Source organism: Megalopta genalis, unplaced genomic scaffold (assembly GCF_051020955.1).
Source record: "Megalopta genalis isolate 19385.01 unplaced genomic scaffold, iyMegGena1_principal scaffold0153, whole genome shotgun sequence".
In the NCBI taxonomy this organism is placed as follows: domain Eukaryota; kingdom Metazoa; phylum Arthropoda; class Insecta; order Hymenoptera; family Halictidae; genus Megalopta; species Megalopta genalis.
In genome coordinates this window covers 410,221-432,131 of record NW_027476222.1, presented here as the reverse complement: position 1 = coordinate 432,131, position 21,911 = coordinate 410,221, and the positions used below count along the sequence as shown (strand labels likewise).

General features: G+C 27.0%; 1 protein-coding gene, 1 long non-coding RNA gene and 3 pseudogenes across 3 annotated transcripts; 3 read left to right on the top strand and 2 right to left on the bottom strand.

Annotated features, from left to right (window-relative positions):
- Window positions 1-648: 648 nt before the first annotated feature.
- LOC143262586 (cytochrome c oxidase subunit 1-like) lies at window positions 649-5,452 on the top strand (annotated as a pseudogene).
- Window positions 5,453-7,088: 1,636 nt separating this feature from the next.
- Window positions 7,089-7,992, bottom strand: LOC117217536 (NADH-ubiquinone oxidoreductase chain 5-like). Its single transcript, XM_076528217.1, is given in 2 exon segments — window positions 7,089-7,651; window positions 7,875-7,992. Coding segments are annotated over 2 exon segments (681 nt in total).
- A 56-nt stretch (window positions 7,993-8,048) lies between these two features.
- Window positions 8,049-10,278, bottom strand: LOC143262585 (NADH-ubiquinone oxidoreductase chain 4 pseudogene; annotated as a pseudogene).
- Window positions 10,279-11,069: 791 nt separating this feature from the next.
- Window positions 11,070-12,114, top strand: LOC143262584 (cytochrome b pseudogene; annotated as a pseudogene).
- A 3,425-nt stretch (window positions 12,115-15,539) lies between these two features.
- LOC143262572 (uncharacterized) lies at window positions 15,540-19,172 on the top strand. 2 transcript variants are annotated; one of them, XR_013036338.1, is made up of 4 exons: window positions 15,540-15,964; window positions 16,027-16,189; window positions 16,286-17,227; window positions 18,299-19,172. It is a non-coding gene; the product is annotated as an uncharacterized LOC143262572 (long non-coding RNA). The 2 variants fall into 2 exon arrangements; XR_013036339.1 differs by lacking the exon at window positions 18,299-19,172 and having other exon boundaries at window positions 15,558-15,787; window positions 15,865-15,964; window positions 16,286-16,825.
- The last annotated feature ends 2,739 nt before the right edge of the window (window positions 19,173-21,911 follow it).

The window sequence follows — 21,911 nt, the reverse complement described above, 5'->3', positions numbered from 1 at the left end:
TTTGAAGAGTTGAAAAATAACATCCTAGTAAGATTGTAATTAATAAGATAATGTTAGATTTTTTTTATTTTTAATTAATAAGTGATGCCTTCAAGTAATAGTAAATCCTGATGAGATTAGAATAATAGAATTTAATAGTGGGATATCATATATGGATTAAATATAATAATATTTTTAGGTGGTCAGTTTCTTCCAATTTCAATATTAGGGGCAATACAACAATGGATAAATGTTCAAAAAAAGGATAAAAAAAAGAATAATTCAGAGATAATAAATAGGATTATTCCAAATTTTATTAGTTTTAATACGTTTAATGTATGATATTCTTGTATAGTTCCTTCTCGAATTACATCTCGTCATCATTGTGGTAGTGTTAATAAAAGGGTGATTAAGTTAAAGAAAATTATAAATAAACTAGAAGAATTGAATCAAATGATTATACTCATTAGTATATTTATAATATTAAATGATAAAATTATTGGTCATGGGCTTAAGGTTACTAAATGATATGGGTGATTTGAAATTATCATATATTAGAATGATTCATTATAATATAAGAGTCTAAGAATGATGAAAACATAAGATTGAATAATTGAAACTGATAATTCTATAATTATCAATAAGTTTTGAATAATAATCAAGATAATAATGGATGAAATATTTATGGCAGAGCCTAATAATCAGAGTAAAAGGTGGCCAGCTAGTATGTTTGCTGATAGTCGAATTGCTAAGGTTCAGGGTAGAATTAGGTGTTTCTAATTCTTTCAATAATAATTATAAAAATTATTAATATGGGTGGAGTATTTAATGGTAGTAGATGAGTGAATATATGATTAGTATTTTTTAATCATCCGTAAAGTATATAAATGTAATTCATAACATTAAAGATATAGATAAATTGATAGATATGTGTCTGGTTGGAGTAAAAATGTATGGGAATAGTCTTAATAAGTTCAAGTTTAGAATAAGAATTATTATGGTAATGAAGATAATTAAATTTGGGTAGAATGATTTTTTTGATAAACTTAGAAATTCCTTTATAATATAGTTACAAAAAGAAATAGATAAAATATTAAATCGTGAAGGAATTAGTCAGTAAGATCAATTTAATAATATTAGAGGGATGATAATTGAGGTACAATTTAAAGATAAAATTTTTGTTGAAGGGTCAAAAATGGAAAATATATTATTTATCATATTTTAATTTTATTACAATTATTATTTTTAAATAATTAGTTAGATAAAGTGAGAAAGATTTTTTTCAATTGTTGAATAATTGAATTTTATGTTGAAATAGTTAATTGAAATTATTAATAAAATTAATAAAATTATAAAAGTATATAAATAAAGTCAACTTATTGGTCTTATTTGTGGTATAAAAGAATATTATTTAAATTTTTATAATCGTTAGGAGTAAGTGTTTTATTACTATAAATTGGTTTAAGAGACCATTTCTTTGATTCAGACACCTAATGAATAAAAAAGAGTATTATATAATAATTATTTTAAATTGACAATTTAATGTTATAAATTAAATAATTCTTTCTTTTAATTAATATTATGAATTCAATTAATGAAATTTCAATAATTTGTTCTTTCAATTACAATAGGTATAAATCTATGATATGCCCCACAAATTTCTGAACATTGACCAAAATATAATCCAGGTCGGTAGGTAATCAAAGATATTTGATTGATTCGTCCTGGAGTGGCGTCTATTTTAATACCTAAAGGAGGGGCAGTTCAAGAATGGATTACATCTATAGAAGTTACTAATAATCGGGTGGGTGTATTAAATGGCATAATAACACGATTATCAACATTTAATGAACAAAATTGATTTAAATTTTCAATATATTTAATTATGTAAGAGTCAAATGAAATATTTTCAAATACAGGGTATTCATAGGATCAATATCATTGATGGCCAATGGACTTTAAAGTAAAATAAGTTGGGTTTCATAGTTCATCGATAAAATATAATGTTTTTAACTGTTGAAATTTTAGCCTCGAACAAAAATTAATCTATAGTTTACTTAGTACTAAGATACTAAGATATCGGTTTACATTTTCGCCGGTTCCGTCAGCGGGCAACGACGGTGATGTAAACTGTATATAGTAGATACCGCGATACATCATCACCGGTACCATTAGATACACGTCGTGCCCTGACTGTTTGGGGATCCCAGCGTCACGTATACAATGTAAAACGCGACAAATAAAACGTCTCTGATTGGTGGACACGACGAACCCAAAAAGGGTATAAAAGAAGCGTTTCTTCTTACCGAACTCTCAGTAGAGTTTGGTCGCTCGATCGGTTTCGCTCATATACCTTCTCTCAATAAAGAGAATAAAATAAAGTCCTTTTAAGCAAAGTATTAGAATCATATTCATTTTCATTCCATAATCCCAACAATTAAAAATAATTATATCTTAATTAATAATAATAAACAATGATTCTACTCAACTAATCACAAAAATATTGGGATATTATATTTTATCTTTGCAATATGGGCCGCTACTTACTCTACAGGGTGTCCCACAATTATTTTAACAGCCGAAAATGAGGGGTAGCTGAGGTCATTTGAAGTAACTTTTTCCTTTGCGAAAATGCAATCCGCGGCTTTGTTTACGAGTTATTAACGAAAAACACTGGCCAATGAGAGGTGACGGTGCGAGAGAGAGGGTCCGCGAGAGAGTCCGCAGCACGAGGCTTTGACAGAAGGTCGGAACGGACTCGAGCCGCGTTCGAAGTATTGAACAAGTCACGAAGCGAGAACTTTCCGGATTTTTTTAACTACATAACAGTGATATTTTTAAGAAAAACGCTGTTCACCTTTACTTTAGAACGTCTGAAGAATATTCACTAATTTTTCGGACTCGAAATAATATGTAGTTTAACCGTGACAGTCGTTTTAATTTTCTGGTGTGCATGACACCTTGTGTGTACCATATGAAATTTTTATGCAAGGTGTACAGTGAAGATTAACAAAGTTCGTAAATGATATTTTAATTTAAATAATTCCGTGTACGAACAGAATTCAACGAATGATTCGCAAAGCTGATTTAATAATAAATAATCGCGTTAAGGTACGTAAAGGATTTGTTTTTTAGAGAAATATGAAAAATATTATCGATAAGAAACTCACCCATTTAGTTGAGGATGCATTTGCTGACTCGTACGTACTGACCTCGTACAACGAACAGCTGATCCCAGGTCGATGACCGCAACATTCGAGGGATACTGTCGGTGGAACCTCTGGTATGGTTATTTGCGATGTTCACTTACACTGCACTGTCACCAAACACTGATCAGTTATTTAATCACTGATAATCCGAATCACTTGTGGATATTTAAGAAAGATCACTGAGACTCGTTCGCGGATAATCGTTTATTCGACGCGTTCGTTCGGAAGTCGACGTTTCACTGCCGAAAAATTCAGGCCTTGACTGTGGGTCCTTGTTGTTCTTCGTTCGGCCGTCCGAGGAAATGACACTCGATACCATTTTCTTCGCACGGCCATTAATTACGTTCTAAGAGCGCAGGGTGACAGCGGGTCGGACACAGTTTACGTCTCGGCATATCTTGTTTATTTCATTTGGCGTTACCCTGCGCTTCGAAGAAAATAGTATCGGGTGTTATTTCCTCGGACGGCCGAAAGACGAACGACAAGGGCCCACGGTCGAGGCCTCGATTTTTTGGCAGTGAAACGTCGACTTCCGAACGAACGCGTCGAATAAACGATTATCCGCGAACGAGTCCCAGTGATCTTTCTTAAATATCCACAAGTGATTCGGATTATCAGTGATTAATGAAGTGATCAGTGTTTAGTGACAGTGCAGTGAAAGATCAGCTGTACGTTGTACAAGGTCAGTGCCCTTCGACATCATGAATTTCAGCCAGCAAATGCATCCTCAACTAAATGGGTGAGTTTCTTACTGATAATATTTTTCATATCTCTCTAATAAACAAATCCTTTACGTCCCTTATTTATTATTAAATCAGCTTTGCAAATCATTCGTTAATCTTCACTATACACCTTGCATAAAAATTTCATATGGTACACACAAGGTGTCATGCACACCAGAAAATTAAAACGACTGTCATGGTTAAACTACATATTATTTCGAGTCCGAAAAATTAGTGAATATTCTTCAGACGTTCTAAAGTAAAGGTGAACAGCGTTTTTCTTCAAAATATCACTGTCACGTAGTAAAAAAAAAATCCGGAAAGTTCTCGCTTCGTGATTTGTTCAATACTTCGAACGTGGCTCGAGTCCGTCCCGACCATCTGTCAAAGCCTCGTGCTGCGTACTCTCTCGCGTACTCTCTCTCTCGCACCGTCACCTCTCATTGGCCAGTGTTTTTCGTTAATAACTCGTAAACAAAGCCGCGGATTGCATTTTCGCAAAGGAAAAAGTTACTTCAAATGACCTCAGCTACCCCTCATTTTCGGCTGTTAAAATAATTGTGGGACACCCTGTATAGGAGCCTCAATAAGAATAATTATCCGAATGGAATTAAGAACCCCAGGAGGATGAATTAACAATGATCAAATTTATAACTCTATTGTAACATCACACGCTTTTATCATAATCTTTTTTATAGTTATACCATTTATAATTGGTGGATTTGGAAATTGATTAGTTCCATTAATAATTAGAGCACCAGATATAGCTTTTCCACGTATAAATAATATAATATTTTGACTATTAATTCCATCGCTAATTCTTTTATTATTAAGAAATATTTTTAATTCAGGGTCAGGTACAGGATGAACAATCTACCCCCCATTATCGTCTTCAGAATTTCACCCAAGATCATCAGTCGATTTCACAATTTTTTCCTTTCATATTGCTGGAATTTCTTCAATTATAGGAGCAATTAACTTTATTGCATCAATTATATTAATAAAAAACCTATCTTTAAATTATGACCAAATTCCTCTATTCCCCTGATCTGTAAAAATTACTGCAATCTTACTTTTATTATCTCTATTTATTAGTATTAGCTGGAGCTATCACTATATTACTTACTGATCATTGGCCAGTGTTTTTCGTTAATAACTCGTAAACAAAGCCGCGGATTGCATTTTCGCAAAGGAAAAAGTTGCTTCAAATGACCTCAGCTACCTCTCATTTTCGGCTGTTAAAATAATTGTGGGACACCCTGTATGATGGGCTCATACTTTATGGGCTCTTTAACTTAATCACCCTTTTATTAACACTACCACAATGATGACGAGATGTAATTCGAGAAGGAACTATACAAGAATATCATACATTAAACGTATTAAAACTAATAAAATTTGGAATAATCCTATTTATTATCTCTGAATTATTCTTTTTTTTATCCTTTTTTTGAACATTTATCCATTGTTGTATTGCCCCTAATATTGAAATTGGAAGAAACTGACCACCTAAAAATATTATTATATTTAATCCATATATGATATCCCACTATTAAATTCTATTATTCTAATCTCATCAGGATTTACTATTACTTGAAGGCATCACTTATTAATTAAAAATAAAAAAAATCTAACATTATCTTATTAATTACAATCTTACTAGGATGTTATTTTTCAACTCTTCAAATAATTGAATGATGGAATTTTTTGATCAATTTTTTTTATAGCAACAGGATTTCATGACTTGCATGTATTTCTAGGAATTATCTTTATGATAACCTGTTTAATTCGAATAATAAAATCTCATTTCTCAATAATTCACCACTTCCATTTTGAAGCAACAAGCTGATACTGACATTTTGTTGATGTTATTTGACTAATTCTATATATTATAATTTATATAGTATAAATATAATACAATTAACTTCCAATTAAATAATTTTTGACAAAAATATATATAATTTTATGTATAATTACATTTATATTAATTTTCTCTTTAATTCTAATTTTAATCTTTGCTATTAACTTCACCTCATCAATAAAGTTAGTTAAAAATCGTGAAAAATCTACACCACATTTGAGTGTGGATTTGACCCCATGACTAACTCTCATATACCATTTTCTATTAATTTTTATATTATAACTTTATTATTCTTAATCTTTGACATCGAAATTATTTTAATTTTACCTATTTACAGACTATTAGAAAATGTATCAACCATAGCACACACACACACACACACACATTATATACACACACACTTTCTTTATATTCATACTTATCCTAATTATTAGACTCTGATGCGAATGACTGTCAAATTACTTTAAATAAATTTTTTAATTATGTAAAGGAAAATAATTTACAAATATTATTTATTATATTACAATTTACTCATTACAAAGGATATTAATTAAACAATAATATTAAAATTGCATTTTAAATTTAAATAAAATTTATATCTTAATTGAAACCAAATACTGAGGTAAATTATTGTTAATAATTTCATTGTTGTAGTAACCAATTAAAGAAATATATGATAATTAGAACTTCTAATTCCAAATTCAATGTTAATTAAACATTTATATTTCTATTTAAATTTATTTTTTATATAGTTTAAATAAAACATTATATTTTCAATATAAAATTAATTGAATTTATTTATAAATATTTAAAAATTAAAAATTACCTTAATATTTTCAATATTATACTTTAAATTAAGCTATTTAAATAAATCACTGTCATTATTGCTAACAAATAAATAACAAATACATAAATTTGAATTAAAAAAATTAAATTAAATAATTCTTTCAATAACTTGTTTTTTTAAAAACTTTGTAAATTAAATAAAAATTCACCAATTTATACCCCATTATCAATTTAATTATCTTCTCAAAATATAAAAATATACTAATTTTTTCCATTAAATTAACATAAATAATTTTATAAAAAATATTCAAATAAAACATTCTAATAATAAATAATATACCCTTTATTTTATATTTAATCTTATTCAAATAAAAATAAACTATATAACCAATAAATCTTAAATAAATCAATAATTCTTTATCAAGTATTGTTAAAAAAAAATTCTTTATTAATTAATAAAATAAATATTAGCCAAAACAAAAATTAATATTATTATAAAAAATTTACATGTATATATAGAATTTATTTTTATTATATATATATAGACATATTTTTATTTTTATTAACTAAAATTATAATTATTCGAATTGAATATCTAATAGTAAAAATAGTAGCTAAATATATTAATACAACCCCCATAATACTTATCTTATTAATTAGATAAAACTCCAAAATTAAATCTTTTGAATAAAACCCTGATAAAAAAGGAAATCCACATAAATTCAGAATAGAAATAATTATAACAACTGATTTTATTGGATACAAATATAACAAACCCCTTAACAATCGTAAATCCTAAGAATTTATATTTCTATGAATAAATCTCCCAACACATATAAATATTAAAGATTTAAAAAAAGCATGAATTAATATATGAAAAAACCTCAACTCAACGTAACCTATTCTTAAAATACTTATTATAAACCCTAATTGACTCAAAGTTGATAAAGCAATAATTTTTTAAATATTTATCTCAAAATTAGCCATCATCCCGGATATAAATATAGTAAATCTAAAAATTATAAATATATACCTTATTATATTATCATTCATGAAAATAAAATCATTAAAACGAGTAAATAAGTATACCCCAGCTGTAACCAACGTAGATGAATGAACCAAAGATGAAATAGGATTTGGGGCAGTTATCGCAGCAGGTAATCATGAAGAAAATGGTAATTGAGCACTTTTAGTAATAATAGCTAATATTAATATAAATAAACATAAAGACCTTATACTATATAACAATAAATGTCATGAACCATTTATTGAACTAATACCAATCACCCACCCGATTACTTAAAATAGTTAAAGTACCTGAATTTAAGCTACTTTTATTTTGATAATAAATTACTAAATAATATGAAATAAACCCTAAACCATTCCAACCTAATATAATTCTTAATATTCTCGGACTTAAAATCATTAAACACATTGATAAAATAAATAATAATAATAAATAAATAAAACGAAACAAATAAATATCCGCTTCTATATATGTTGGAAATACGCCCTAATATACATGTGAGCAATGCCTGCAGGTTGTGTGATCGAGCGTGGTTTGTGTTGCGACTGTTTTTCACTTCCGTGTGAGCTTCGCATCAAGTAGAACCGTGAGAGCGAGTGTGCTTATAACTTTTCTATTATATTATTATTATATATATATATATATATATATATGTATATATGTATACCTTTTATATTCAAGTCTATTGTAAAACCTATATACAAATAAATAATCTCAACAATATAATTAACCGAATAAATTATAATAAACCCAGAAATAAATAACACATCTCTAATATACATCAAACCTACTCAATCCAAATATAATAAATAACTAAATTTCATACAATTAAGATTATCAATTACTCACTCAAATAAAATCATAACTTTAAATATTTCTATAAGTATCCTTATTAAAAATAATAATAAACTCAATATAAATGTAAATAACCTAAAAATAATCAAAAGATTTATAATTTAAAATAAATAAATATTTCCTTGGACCCACAATCCAAAATTTTTATGTAAACTATTTAAATAAAATAAATCTAATCATAAAAACAATAAATTTAAAGGAATTCAATGTAATATTAAAACTAAATAATCAATATATTTACCACCTTTAATTTTTAAATAATAATTCATTTCCCCATGCTGAGTATAATAATATATATATACGAAGAATATAAAACCCCAAAAAAACATAATAATATTGTTACGGCGACTTGTCCAAATCAAGTCGCTGTAATGTGAAACTGCCCTGTTGTGAGCAACTCCTTAAAGAAAAATAGAAGAGAGGGGTTGCCACGGAGGTGTGTTATCAACAGACAATCGGAGAGTGGGGATCGGACCGTCGAGCGATCAACACCATCTAATTCAAAGATCTCTAACATAATTGAATTTAGTTATATTATAGTTTATGTACTCTATTGTAAATAAAATGCCGCGACGCGGGAGAAGTGCAGTAATTCGCAACAATATTAATAATAAAATCAAACTATTACTTCATATAATTAACCCCATTAATATTAAAATTTCACTAACCAAATTCAATGAAATTGGGCTTGCTATATTTGATGAACAAAATAAAAACCACATTAATCTTATCTTTGGTATATAATTCAATATGCCCTTATTAATTAATATTAATCGCCTATTAGTTTCCTTATAATTTACATTAACTAAATAAAATAAACCAGAAGAACATAAACCATGACCTACTATCATAATATAACACCCCTTAGCACTAACATCATAAAATGTTAGCATACTTCTAACTAATAATCCTATATGAACTACTGAAGAATAAGCCACTAAAAGTTTCATATCTAATTGCCGTAAACAATTTAATCCCAAAATAATTGAACCTAATAAACTATAAATAATAACTCATCTATTTGAATTTATCAAAGATTCATCGAATACTACTGATATTCGTAATATCCCATAAGTACCCATTTTTAATCAAATTGAAGCTAAAATCATGGATCCAAAAACAGGAGCCTCAACATGAGCTTTTAATAATCAACCATGAAATATAAATAAAGGAATTTTAATAAAAAATGATATATAAAAAAATAAATACAACGACTCACTACCAGAACCATCATCTTCTCCATCATAAAGAAATTCTAAAAAATCCATAGATATAGTTACTATTGTATCCTCCACCACAAATATAAAAACCAATAAAGGCAAAGAAAAATATAAAGTATAAAACATAATATAATATGCAGCCTCTAAACGATTAGGCCCACATTACCCCATTTTACAATCAAATAAAAAATTAATAATAATCCTACTTCAAATCTTAAATAAAAATAATATAAATTCAATGAAGAAAAATAAACCAACAATCTTAACAATAATATCAATAAAATAATTATACAAACATATAATTTTTCACAATCCAAAAATTAAAAAATAATACCAAAAAAATTCATAACCTTATTATAATTAAAGCAAAAGAATACTCATGAACCCCAAATATAGAGTAACTAAATGAGTACCCTCTAAAAAAATTAAACCCAAATAATATAATAACACTTAATAATATTGTGGGAAAGTTGAATCTAGCTAAAGGCGGAGCGGTCGAAAATATATAAAACTACAGTAGAAAAGAAGGACGTCTGTACCATATAATGTTTCGGCTGTGACTGACTGCAGGTATAGATTTAGCCGGCGTAGAGAACTGTCCCTTTTTATGACCCACCATCTGGCCTATGTCTTAAGTACCCTGACGCAGTCCCGTATCGTAACGGTCTTCCAAACAGAATCTCGGCTTACAAATAACAAGCCTCCCAATACGACAAATATGTTGAATTTTCATTATACACTTAAATTTAAAATTTTTAATCTTTGATTACCTTTCTCACAAATCATTCTAATTAATAAAGTAATACCAACTACACTCTTTCACTCTAACCCCTATAACTAATAAATAAATAAATAAAAAATCATTACCCTCACTTGAATTGATAATAACATTTATTATCAATAAATATATTAAAATAAATTCAAATCTAATTAATAATATAAAAAATCTTCCCTTAAATTTAAAGAAAACTTAAATAAATAAAAAAAATATAATTAAATTAAATCTTATTAAAAAATCAAAGTTAATTAGATATAGTTAAATAGTTTAATTAAAACATTAATTTTGTAAATTAAACTTAGTATCTTACTTTTAACTTACTCAACCAATTTTCAAAAAAATAAATCTATCTATATATATTTTTAATCCCCAAAATTAATGTTTTCTTTATACTATTTTTTGTAAATTCCTAATAAATAATTATTATAAATAAAAACTTAAGTATAAAACTTAAAATATATGATAATCTCAATTAACGAAATTTGTGAATAAAAATTTTTACATTCAGTTTAATAAATATTTTAATTATTATTAATATAAAAAATAAAATTATGCCATTAAATTATATAATACTATTAATTACATTTACAATTATTATATTGATAGTAAATTACATATTTAATCAAAGATCTATGTATTACTATATAATCTTTATCTCTACTGTTAGGGGTATTATAATTATATTCTTATATTTTATAAGATTAACAGATAACAATTATTTAAATACAAAAATTAGCAACTTCAATTATTTTTACTTAATTATATTCAAATTCACATTAGCCTCATATTTCGTATACTTTCAAAAAAAAAATTATTCAATATATATAATTAGCCGCTATCAATATTAACTTCAATAACAATATGATATGACTTATATATTTCTCATTAAAAACATGCTCAATAAGATATATTCAACCCCTATGAGAAATTAAAAATTAAATTAAAGATTTAATTAAATATATTAAATTCATCAAAAATTATGAAAAACTCAAAATTCAATAAAAAACGAAATTAAATCCTCTATTAAATATCTGAGGAGGTTTCTCTATTAATAATGCCACATTAAATCGATTCTATACTTTACATTTTATTATACCATTTATCATTCTATTATTAGTAATTATTCATTTATTTTTCCTTCACAATAAAAGTTCATCAAACTCTTTAGGGACAAGAAATAAATATTATTTAACAAGATTCTATCCACATTTTTTCATCAAAGACATTTTCGGATACATATGAATTATTAATATCTTTATTATTGTCATCATAAAATCCCCGTATATACTCTCAGACCCAGACGATTTTATTTTAGCTAACCCAATAATTACACCAGAACATATTAAACCAGAATGATATTTTTTTATTCGCTTACACAATTCTTCGAGTAATCCCAAATAAATTTGGGGGGGTAATTGGCTTATTCATATCAATTTTATAATCTTATTGTTCATACCTATATTAAATTTAAATAAATACTCATCTAATAAATTCTACTGATTAAATCAATACACTTATTGATTATTTATCCTTTCATTTATTATACTAACATGACTTGGAGGGCAACTAATTGAATACCCTTTTACCTATTTAATACTAATCTTTACTATTTTATACTTCTCTTATTTTATTATCTCTCCAATATTAAACTCAATTTGAGACAAACTATTATTTTAGTTAATGAGCTTGAAAAAGCATATATTTTGAAAATATAATATAAATATACAATTATTTATTAACTTAATTTATAATAAATACCATATTAATTTATAAATTTAAACCAAAAATTAACACAAATCAATATCAAATTTAAAATCTATATCCATTTTAATATTAATTTAATAAAATCTCTAAACTAACCTAAAAATTAAAAACTTAAATTTATATTAAATCTATAAAAATTACATAAATATAAAATTGCCATTAATATTAAAAATTAAAAATTTAAATTAATACCTAAATATAAATTACTCAATAAATTAAATAAAATTGTAATAAAATAAAATTGTCTATAAAACAGATTATTTAATTTTATTGTTTAAAACCACTGAAAATTTAAGATCTTTAATATTCTAATTTTAAAATTCAATTATAAATTAAAAACAATTTTATCAAATAAAAAATAATAAAATTATTATTAAATAATTAAATTATTTATAAAACATTAATTTTATTGTTTAAAAATATTGAAAATTTAAGGTTTTAAACATTCAAATTTTAAAGTTTAATTATAAATTGATTTTAATTTGAATTTATTAAATAAAATTAAATTAAGTTATAAAAAAATAATAAAATTATTCTAAGCATAAATATAATTTTATTGATTAAAATTATTGAAAATTTAAGGTTTTAAACATTCTAATTTTAAAATTTAGTTATAAATTGGGTTTATATAAATTGAATTTATCAAATAAAATTAAATTAAGTTACAAAGGATAAATTTTTTCTATTAATCCTTTTTATTAAATAATCATTTATATAATAAAATAAATCAATATATGAATTAAATTCATTTCTAAAAAAACTAGATATCAATAAAACCGACTTACTTTCCACATCCAATTCAATATTAATAATCATTATGATACATAAAAAATTATATTACATTAACTCTTTTACTTTCGAAATAATTAAAAACATTAACTTTATTTTAATTAACCCTGATACAAAAGGTACAAAAATAACTTTTACTTATACTAATATTACTTTCTTCTTCTACAATATATCATTTTAAAATCATTAAGTTTATTCTTAAATAAATACTACAACTTATAATCACATAATTACTTTTTTTAAATATATTAAATTAACAACCCAATAATATGCATAAATTATATAAATAATAAAATTTTCCTTAATAAGAAACCTTTCAATGTAAATGAAACACTTTTTGTTAAACTAAAATTTTAATAAAAACATTTTCCAATACCTTTACTATGTTACGACTTATTCCATTTATAATGAAAGTGACGAGCAATTTGTACACTTTACACAACTTATTTCAACTTAAATAATTATTTAAATTTACTTTTAAATCCTATCCAGATAACTATAATTAAATACAGCCCCAGAAAATTCTAAATTCAAAGTAACCCATATAATGCCTTAGATAAACTATATTTTTATCTGGATTGCTATCAACTAATTTATAAAAATATATATTATAATATTACAAAGTTTACATCTTCATAAAATTTGAAAACGGCAATACATAAGCTTAATCTATCAATTTTAATTACAGGTTCCTCTAATAAGAATATAAAACCGCCAAATTATTTAATTTTAATGTTTTACATTTAATTATTAATTTTAAATAAATAAATTTATTATTAAATAATTAAATCTTAATTATTAAGCTTATTAATATTAAAAATTTCACCTAACTAATACTTATTTACTTAATACTTATATAATCATTCTTTAAAAATTTAAAAATTTAAAAATTGTTAAAATTAACTAATAACAATAGTTTAACCGCTGATGCTGGCACTAAATTTACCATTATTTAATTTAAATTTCTTATTCAAACTTTCATTCTCTCTCTCTCTCTCTCTCTCTCTCTCTCTCTCTCTCTCTCTCTCTCTCTCTCTCTCTCTCTCTCTCTCTCTCTCTCAATATTAAAAATTAATCTCTACTTCAAAACTCATATAAAAACTATTTAAATTTTTATATTAATTAATAAATTTTATTTATAAACAAAATTGTATAGCTAATTTTTTATCCATAATTAAAATAAAATAAATATATTCACTCCAACAAAATAATTAAATCATTAATCATAACTGACAAATTTAACATAATTTAATCAAATAAACCTAAATAAATAAAATAAATTATAATACTTTAATCATTATATTTTAATCAATAATAATTTAATTATCATTCATGTGAAATAAACCTAAATTTATATTAAAATTAGATTCAATTATAACTCAATTAAATAATTTTATCAAAACTAAATCGAAATAAAATTTAAATCCTTATATATTACAAATTTAATCCTACACTTATTAATCACCAATAAAATTCATCTTAAATAAATCTAACCTCAAATATACAATTGCAGTCATTACACTAATTAAATACAACTCAATTATCTTTTTCTAACAATTAATTACCCCCAACTTTATATTAGAAACTAAATTCAATTATAAACCAATTAAATAATTTTATCACCCTAAATCAGAATAAAAGTTAAATTCTTATATATATTATAAATTTAATCCTACACTATAAATCACCAATAAACCTCATCTTAATAAATCTACCCTCAAATATACAATTACAATCATCATACTAATTAACTATAATTCAATTATATTTTTCTAATAATAATTACCCCTAACTTTATATTAGAAACTAAATTCAATTATAACTCAATTAAATAATTTTATCAAGCCTAAATCAAAATAAAAATTAAATTCTTTTATGTTACAAATTAATCCTATACTCATCAATTGCCTATAAAATTCATCTTAAACAAAATTATTTAATTTTAATATTTCAAATTATATTATTAATTTTAAATAAATAAATTTTAATCCTATAATAAAATATTCTAATCCTAATTTTTTGATAAACCTTATTAAACAATTAAATCTTAATTATCAAACTTATTAATATTAAAATTTTCACCAAACTAATATTTATTTACTTTATATCTAAGCATTCTTTAAAAATTTTAAAATTTTTAAAATTAACTAATAACAATAATTTGATCAGTGGTTACTGATATTAACTCTAAATTTACCATTATTTAATTTAAATTTCTTACTGAAACTTTCATTTTTAATATTAAAAATTAATCTCTGCTTCAAAACTCATATAAAAACTATTTAAATTTTTATATTAATTCATAAATTTATAACTAGTTTTTTATCCACAATTAAAATAGAATAAATATATTTACTCCAACAATCTAATTAAATCATAACTAACAAATTTAACATAATTTAATTCAATTAAATCTAAATAAAATAAGTTATAATATTTTAATCATAAAATTCAATTCAATTATAACTTAATTAAACAATAGTGTAAGAGTGCCCGTAAGCATGCCAAATGAAAGGTAACGTAACGACCTTTGAGGTCCATTTATACAAACGTCATCGTGGGGACATCGTAAAACTCACAGATCAGTATGGTCCACAGACATGGCCTCGCCGTGAGACGGCTGGGCTGACGGAGAAGTGTTGTTTTGAACTACATCTGACCGTTACCATGACGAGGTCCTAACCTCGCTATTAAACTAAAAGAAGAATGGATTCTACTCAGCTACACTGGAAGCTAGGCTAACCCTCACGGCTTGTTTTTATAGTTGTTGATAATCGACGACTATAACTCCGTATCGGTACGCGGCTGGCGACGTTTTCATCAGTGAAGTTTGCTGTACACGTGAAAATAGTAAAAGAATAAAGTCATTTCCAGGCCTATAAACATCAAGGAAGATATTTCTCGCCCAATCCACGACATCTGAAAGCGGACAGTTCGAATGGTTATTTGATCGCCGACCGTGTGTCGCTGCAAGGTATGCCTGTTTCTTATAAGTTTCTTGGTAAACTATTTTTCGCTTCTCCATTTAAATTACAGACAGGCTGTGGATATTATTTCTCACAAACCAGGTATATATTGTGAAAGGGATGACTGATATACTATTTTTTAATGTATTACTTTACGAATGGAATGGACCCGTTCTTCATTGAATAAGAATTTCATTGGCAGAAGTTGACCTTCCCCATTACGACAGTTCTAGGTACTAAGTATTTTTTTACAATAGCAGTTAATGGTTGCTGTATCATATGATTCTAGGTAACTCATATTTAACAGACAGTTATTTTTATATTTTTAGGTCAATAACTCGCAGGGTACCTTATCACTTTAACAGCTATCTTAACAGCTACCTGCGATGAATGCTCCGTCAAGTGTTTTAGTGCATCGTACAATAATTAAATGTAGAGCTCGAAATGTCGACTGAAAAGTCGCTTATATGTTAAGTGGCCACGACATTTTGAAGTCGGAAACGATTGTCCTCGTTACTGCAACATGGCTACTTTGGGGTACTGCCGATCTTACAATAATTTCTTATGTTTATTCTCAATTGATCTAATATATTCAAGATATATAAAAGAATGCTTCAGAAAACATAGTGTCACAGAACGAAGACCATTTTATTTGACTAGGTCTCTTCACCTGTAATTTTCATAACTGAATCAAAAGTTTAACTTCTTAAGATTTATGAAATGCGAAAACTAGCTACTTAAATTTCTAATAATGGTTTGATGTCATTTTACCCTATGAATCATGCTTTCCAAAACAAAAGAATAAACTATTATATCTATAAAACTCGACAAAATTACAGAAAAATAATAAATAATCCACTGCCTAGGTATATTTACGTCTTGTTTTAAGTTTTCATGTCTTTTTTTATGTGTGCATTGATTACCGAGCCCTCTTATGAAAAACTACGTGTTGCATTTAACGTTATTTTCTTGGTCTGTGAAATGTATAGACACTGCATGTAATTTTCTTTCCTTTGTAACGTACGGAGAATCTCCCACGTATTTTTTTATATTCCTTCCTGAAGGCACACATACGCCAGGCTGGCGCCAGCCAGAACGACGAACGTTCTGGAATCGGACCACATAGCAACACCCCCACTACCATTTTTCCACAAAAGTCTCAGTATATAAAGGGCTCAAACGCGACCGGAATTTGGGCTAGTTACGTGACATTCGTCGACACGTAAACGTTAGTGAGATCGAGTTCAATTCTCTTTCAACCAATCTACGAGGTAACAACCTAGAGTCAGAAGCCCCTGTCGGTTCAGTGCGAAAAACTGAGAGCGCGTTAGAGTCCGCGAACACTCACTTACAATTGTTAAAACTCAACGCGTAATCTTTATTTCTTTTTCTAACAAAGTTACGAGGCACCCTAACACCAATTTCTCCAAACACCTTATCCTAACTTCTTTGAAGGTAGCCATCCGTGTCGAAATAAACATCGGCTGGTCTACGCACCTCATCCTAACCTTAAAGGTAGCCACTCGTGTCGAAATAAACATCGGCTGGTCTACGCACCTCACCCAATAATTCCAATTGCATGCAACCTCCGGCCACCTTTTTTAAAATAATATTTGCAAGTACTGAAATATGTATAATAAATTATGATACCTAAAGCTCATACAATTTTCGAAGTTTAGTATTTACCTAGAACTGATTACAGTAATTAGATCAGTGCACAGAAATCGACACACAGTAACTAAATGAGTGATCAGAAATTGGCACATGGTAATTAGAAAAGGCTCAGTAACTGACACATAGTAGTTAACTTTTTCATTTTTCAAGAGCGCAGTAATTCGATCGAAAACTGATTTTTATATTTTGTTAATTATTTTGTGTTCCTTATAGATTTCGGTTATCATAAAATTTGTATTTATATTATATAATAGACATCAATGTTAGAGGTGTACGAGTACGAATCAGGACGGGACCGGGAACGATTTTCGGAATCGGGACGGGATATTGAAACTTTCGGGTTTTCCGAAAATGTTTGGGACTTCCTAAAATACTGGGATTCAAGAGCGCGTCTTTTTTTAAATACGGTCCTAGTTTAAAATTTTTTATTTCCATTGTTGCAGTTTACCTTGCAAAATTTTATATTTTTTAAGAAATCAGAAAAGTAAAATGTGTATAGTTTGATTTTAAATTCTCTACGTATGACAGTATGTGATAGCTTGGTTCTCTCGATTGCAACGATATCTCCAATTGTTGAAAACATCTTTTCGCGCTAGTCGATTGTGTACTAGGTACGGCGATGTGTCGTTATGTAATAATTGGTAGCATAGGAAATCGAATGTTTTCAGGAATCTTGAATATTGTCGGGATCTCGTCCCGACCCGATACACGTCTTCTCATCCCGTTCCAAACATCGGGTTTCGGGAAATCCGCTTGACATGCCGAAAAAATTCAACGTCGAACGAGTCATATGGATCGTAATCTAATCCGGGCTTGAATATGGGACAACAGGTACAAAATACATAATGCAAAGATGAAACATCCTTCTTTTTGTTTATCTTCAAATAAAATTTGCATAAATGTGTTCGTGAGATTTTTCTGATTAAAATAAGAACAAACAAAATATGTATAAATCGGCTCATCTCAATACTAATTTTTTATCATAAATTACAAAAACAAAAATGTTTATGTTGTCGTTTTATTGGTTGTAATAAAAAAGATTAAGTAAGTATTAATATGAAAAGTATATTGATATTTTTTATAAAATTTGTAATTTTGTAAGATATAATCTTACACGTTACAATTATATAATATATTATATATATATACACATATTACAATTATATTGTATTTGATCTTAATTTAATCACAAAAACCTCACAATTACAGTGGGAAAAATCTTACAATTACCGTTAAGAAAAAATAAGAAATAAAAAAGTGTCGCATTGCATTATAATTATATCCATTGTTTAATTGCTGTCTACTTTTGCGTTTGTCGAAGTTGTATTAATATTTTTATTAATAATAAAGTAAAATAACTGGAAAATGATTAAATTAATCGATTAATTATAAACACGTCATTCGGTGCAAACCGTGCCGCATTAGAGAGCAGACGAAAAATACGTCGACGTAGTATGCAGTGATTTAACCGAAAATTTGGTAACTTCTTAACAACAGATTGCTAACCTCAAAATATGTAATTAAATATAATACTTAAAACAGTTTCAAAGTTTTGTTCATATTTACCAACTGATGAACGATGGCATTTTAAAATTTTGAAAAAGATTTGATCCATTTTTAATAACAGGCCACATGTTAGAGAATTTTTTCAGATTTTTCGATTGTAAAATGTGGTTACAAAAAAATAGAGAACGAAAAAACAAATCGGAAAGTTGCAAATTTTTGCGGAAATGACAAATCTTGTCTTCGCTATTTTAATTCTATCGGAGAATATTGTCAAAAGCAGCAATGTCTGATGTTGTCAGCAATCTTTGCCAGATTTTTTGTGGGAGTGAAACAATGTTATAAAAAATAAAAACCAAACTTTCGACATTTTCTCCGTACTTAACTTTGTTAAGTATAATATTGTCCACTTAATAAGTATATTATGCAGTATTAAACGGTTTTACATGTAAAGAAACGATTATTTAACTAGGAACACGACATTCAAGATATGAAACTATGATATGCGTGATATACAAAATCTTCGTTATGATTACAACGTCGTTGGTTGATGGAGCGAGCGAGTTCGAGCGCCGATGAGGCTAATTTTTTTCATAAATATTGCTCTTTCTCAATTTCTTATTATGTGATCTCCTCATATGACACAAAAAAATTAAGTTCTTAATGTTTTAAATATATTTCGGATAAAGATATAGGCAAAAGTAATTTTTGAGCATGTTTTATTCCATCGTTTACCCGAATGTATATGCTTCTTATTACAGTTTTATTTCACATTCTTTATACTAAATAGATACACGTGACTCGCATTAATATTCGGACACGATATTATTAGAAAAATTATTGCACTTCTTAAAGTAAGCAGAAAAATAAATTTTGTTTATTTATTGCACATGTTCTTTTGTATAATAAGCGATAAACAAGATTGTGACAAAATTTAACGTTGCAAAAATATTCGGACACAACATCTTAGATGCCAGAGTAAAATATTGTATTACATTGACGACGCCGCTAATACATATTGTTTATAAACAAATTTTATAAACAAATAAAAATCCGTTGTAAGAACTCGGTACCACAGAAATTATTGGTGATATCAGACGCTTTACTTGTGAAAATGGGATGAAAAGGAAGAAATACGTCTTTTGAAATCCGACAATTGGTTATTTATCACAAGGGAAAGGGATCTTTTAACAATAAAGCAGAATTAATGGAAACAATCACGAAAATATTGTCAGAAATTCCGACTGAGTTTTGTGTTCGATTAATTGAATTTATGCCACACACACACAGATGCAATGGAGTCTTCAAATCCAAGGATTATCCAACATCTTATTAGACTGTTATGAAAACTACAGTCAATGATACATCGCTGTTTTTCATTAAAAGTGATTATATAACTTAAACGGTGTATGTTTCTATGCATTCATAAGTACCGAACAATTCTATCAGAAGCTTATACTATTTCATTCGTCCTTTCCTAATTCGATGGGATCTCGATGTTGCGGGCCATCCTTGTCCTGCTCGCCTCTAGCGTACTCGTGTTCGTATCTATTGTCTCGAATCGTCTGTTAGTCATTCCTCTGACGGCTTGATTCTTCTCGTCGGAGACCCTAAACGAGAAAGCCACTTGAGGGTGCCATAAAATAGTATTCCCTATAATTGCTGTCGAGGACGGGAGGACTCATAAATACTGTACGATACTTTTGCAGTATATTATATAATATATCATATATCATATCACATTACGAACAAAAGATACTTCATCTTTATGTGATATTGGAGGGTCCTAATAAAATAAGTATCTTTATTCGACGTGTTCGAAATAAATAATTTTATTAGTCGAGAATTTGTCCGACAAATAAAAATACCATTTAATTATCAACACATAAATACATTATTCGAGAACAAAAACAAATCAATATTCATAGAATCGTTTTTCAAATAAAGATAGGAAAGTGTCGAATATGTGGATGCTTGGTCTCAAGTCTCCGATTATGCTTCCTAGTTTTCATTTCGGGATAATATTTTTATTTATGTAACATTACGACTAAAATACTGTTTCTATATAAATTTGCAATATACCACTATAAACATACACAAATGAAATAAAATTGCATTTCGCAAGTGTAAACAATTTTATTTGAGAAAAGAGAATTTTTATAGAAATACAGTGGGACAAAATGTTAGCACACTTAACTTAAAATTATGTATATCAATAAATCAAGGAATAATATTGAATGCCTAATGTTTTGTGGCTCCATCTTTCCATTTATTAACAGTCATTATTATCTACGGAGTTTCTTTATTAGTTTTTGCTCTTATTGCTCCTTCTCATCTTAAATACACTTTTGTCATTCGGAAATGTTTCGAAATTGTCTGCTATTTGCATAATGCTTGGTTATGATTTTCGCAACAATTTTCAGCGATATGACCTTGCTGATCAATCTTCGAGAAAAAAATTCGCGGCATCACCCTGTTGAAAAATACAGGGTATTCCTGAAACTATATACAAACAGGCACTGGGTTATTCTTCATAAAAAAGACATGAATAAATACAGAATAACTTCCTTTTTTTTAGGATTTTGTTTTCGAAATTTTCAATCTCGATTTTCTCGAAAACTATATCCTAAACAAAAAAATATTATTCTACACTTTTTTCATGTTTTTTTGTTTGGAATTACATGGAATCGCAACATATTACATATACATATCTTTTACATATATACGAATTTTATTAGAATTAAGATATATAGGACCCACAAAATATTTAGCAAAATA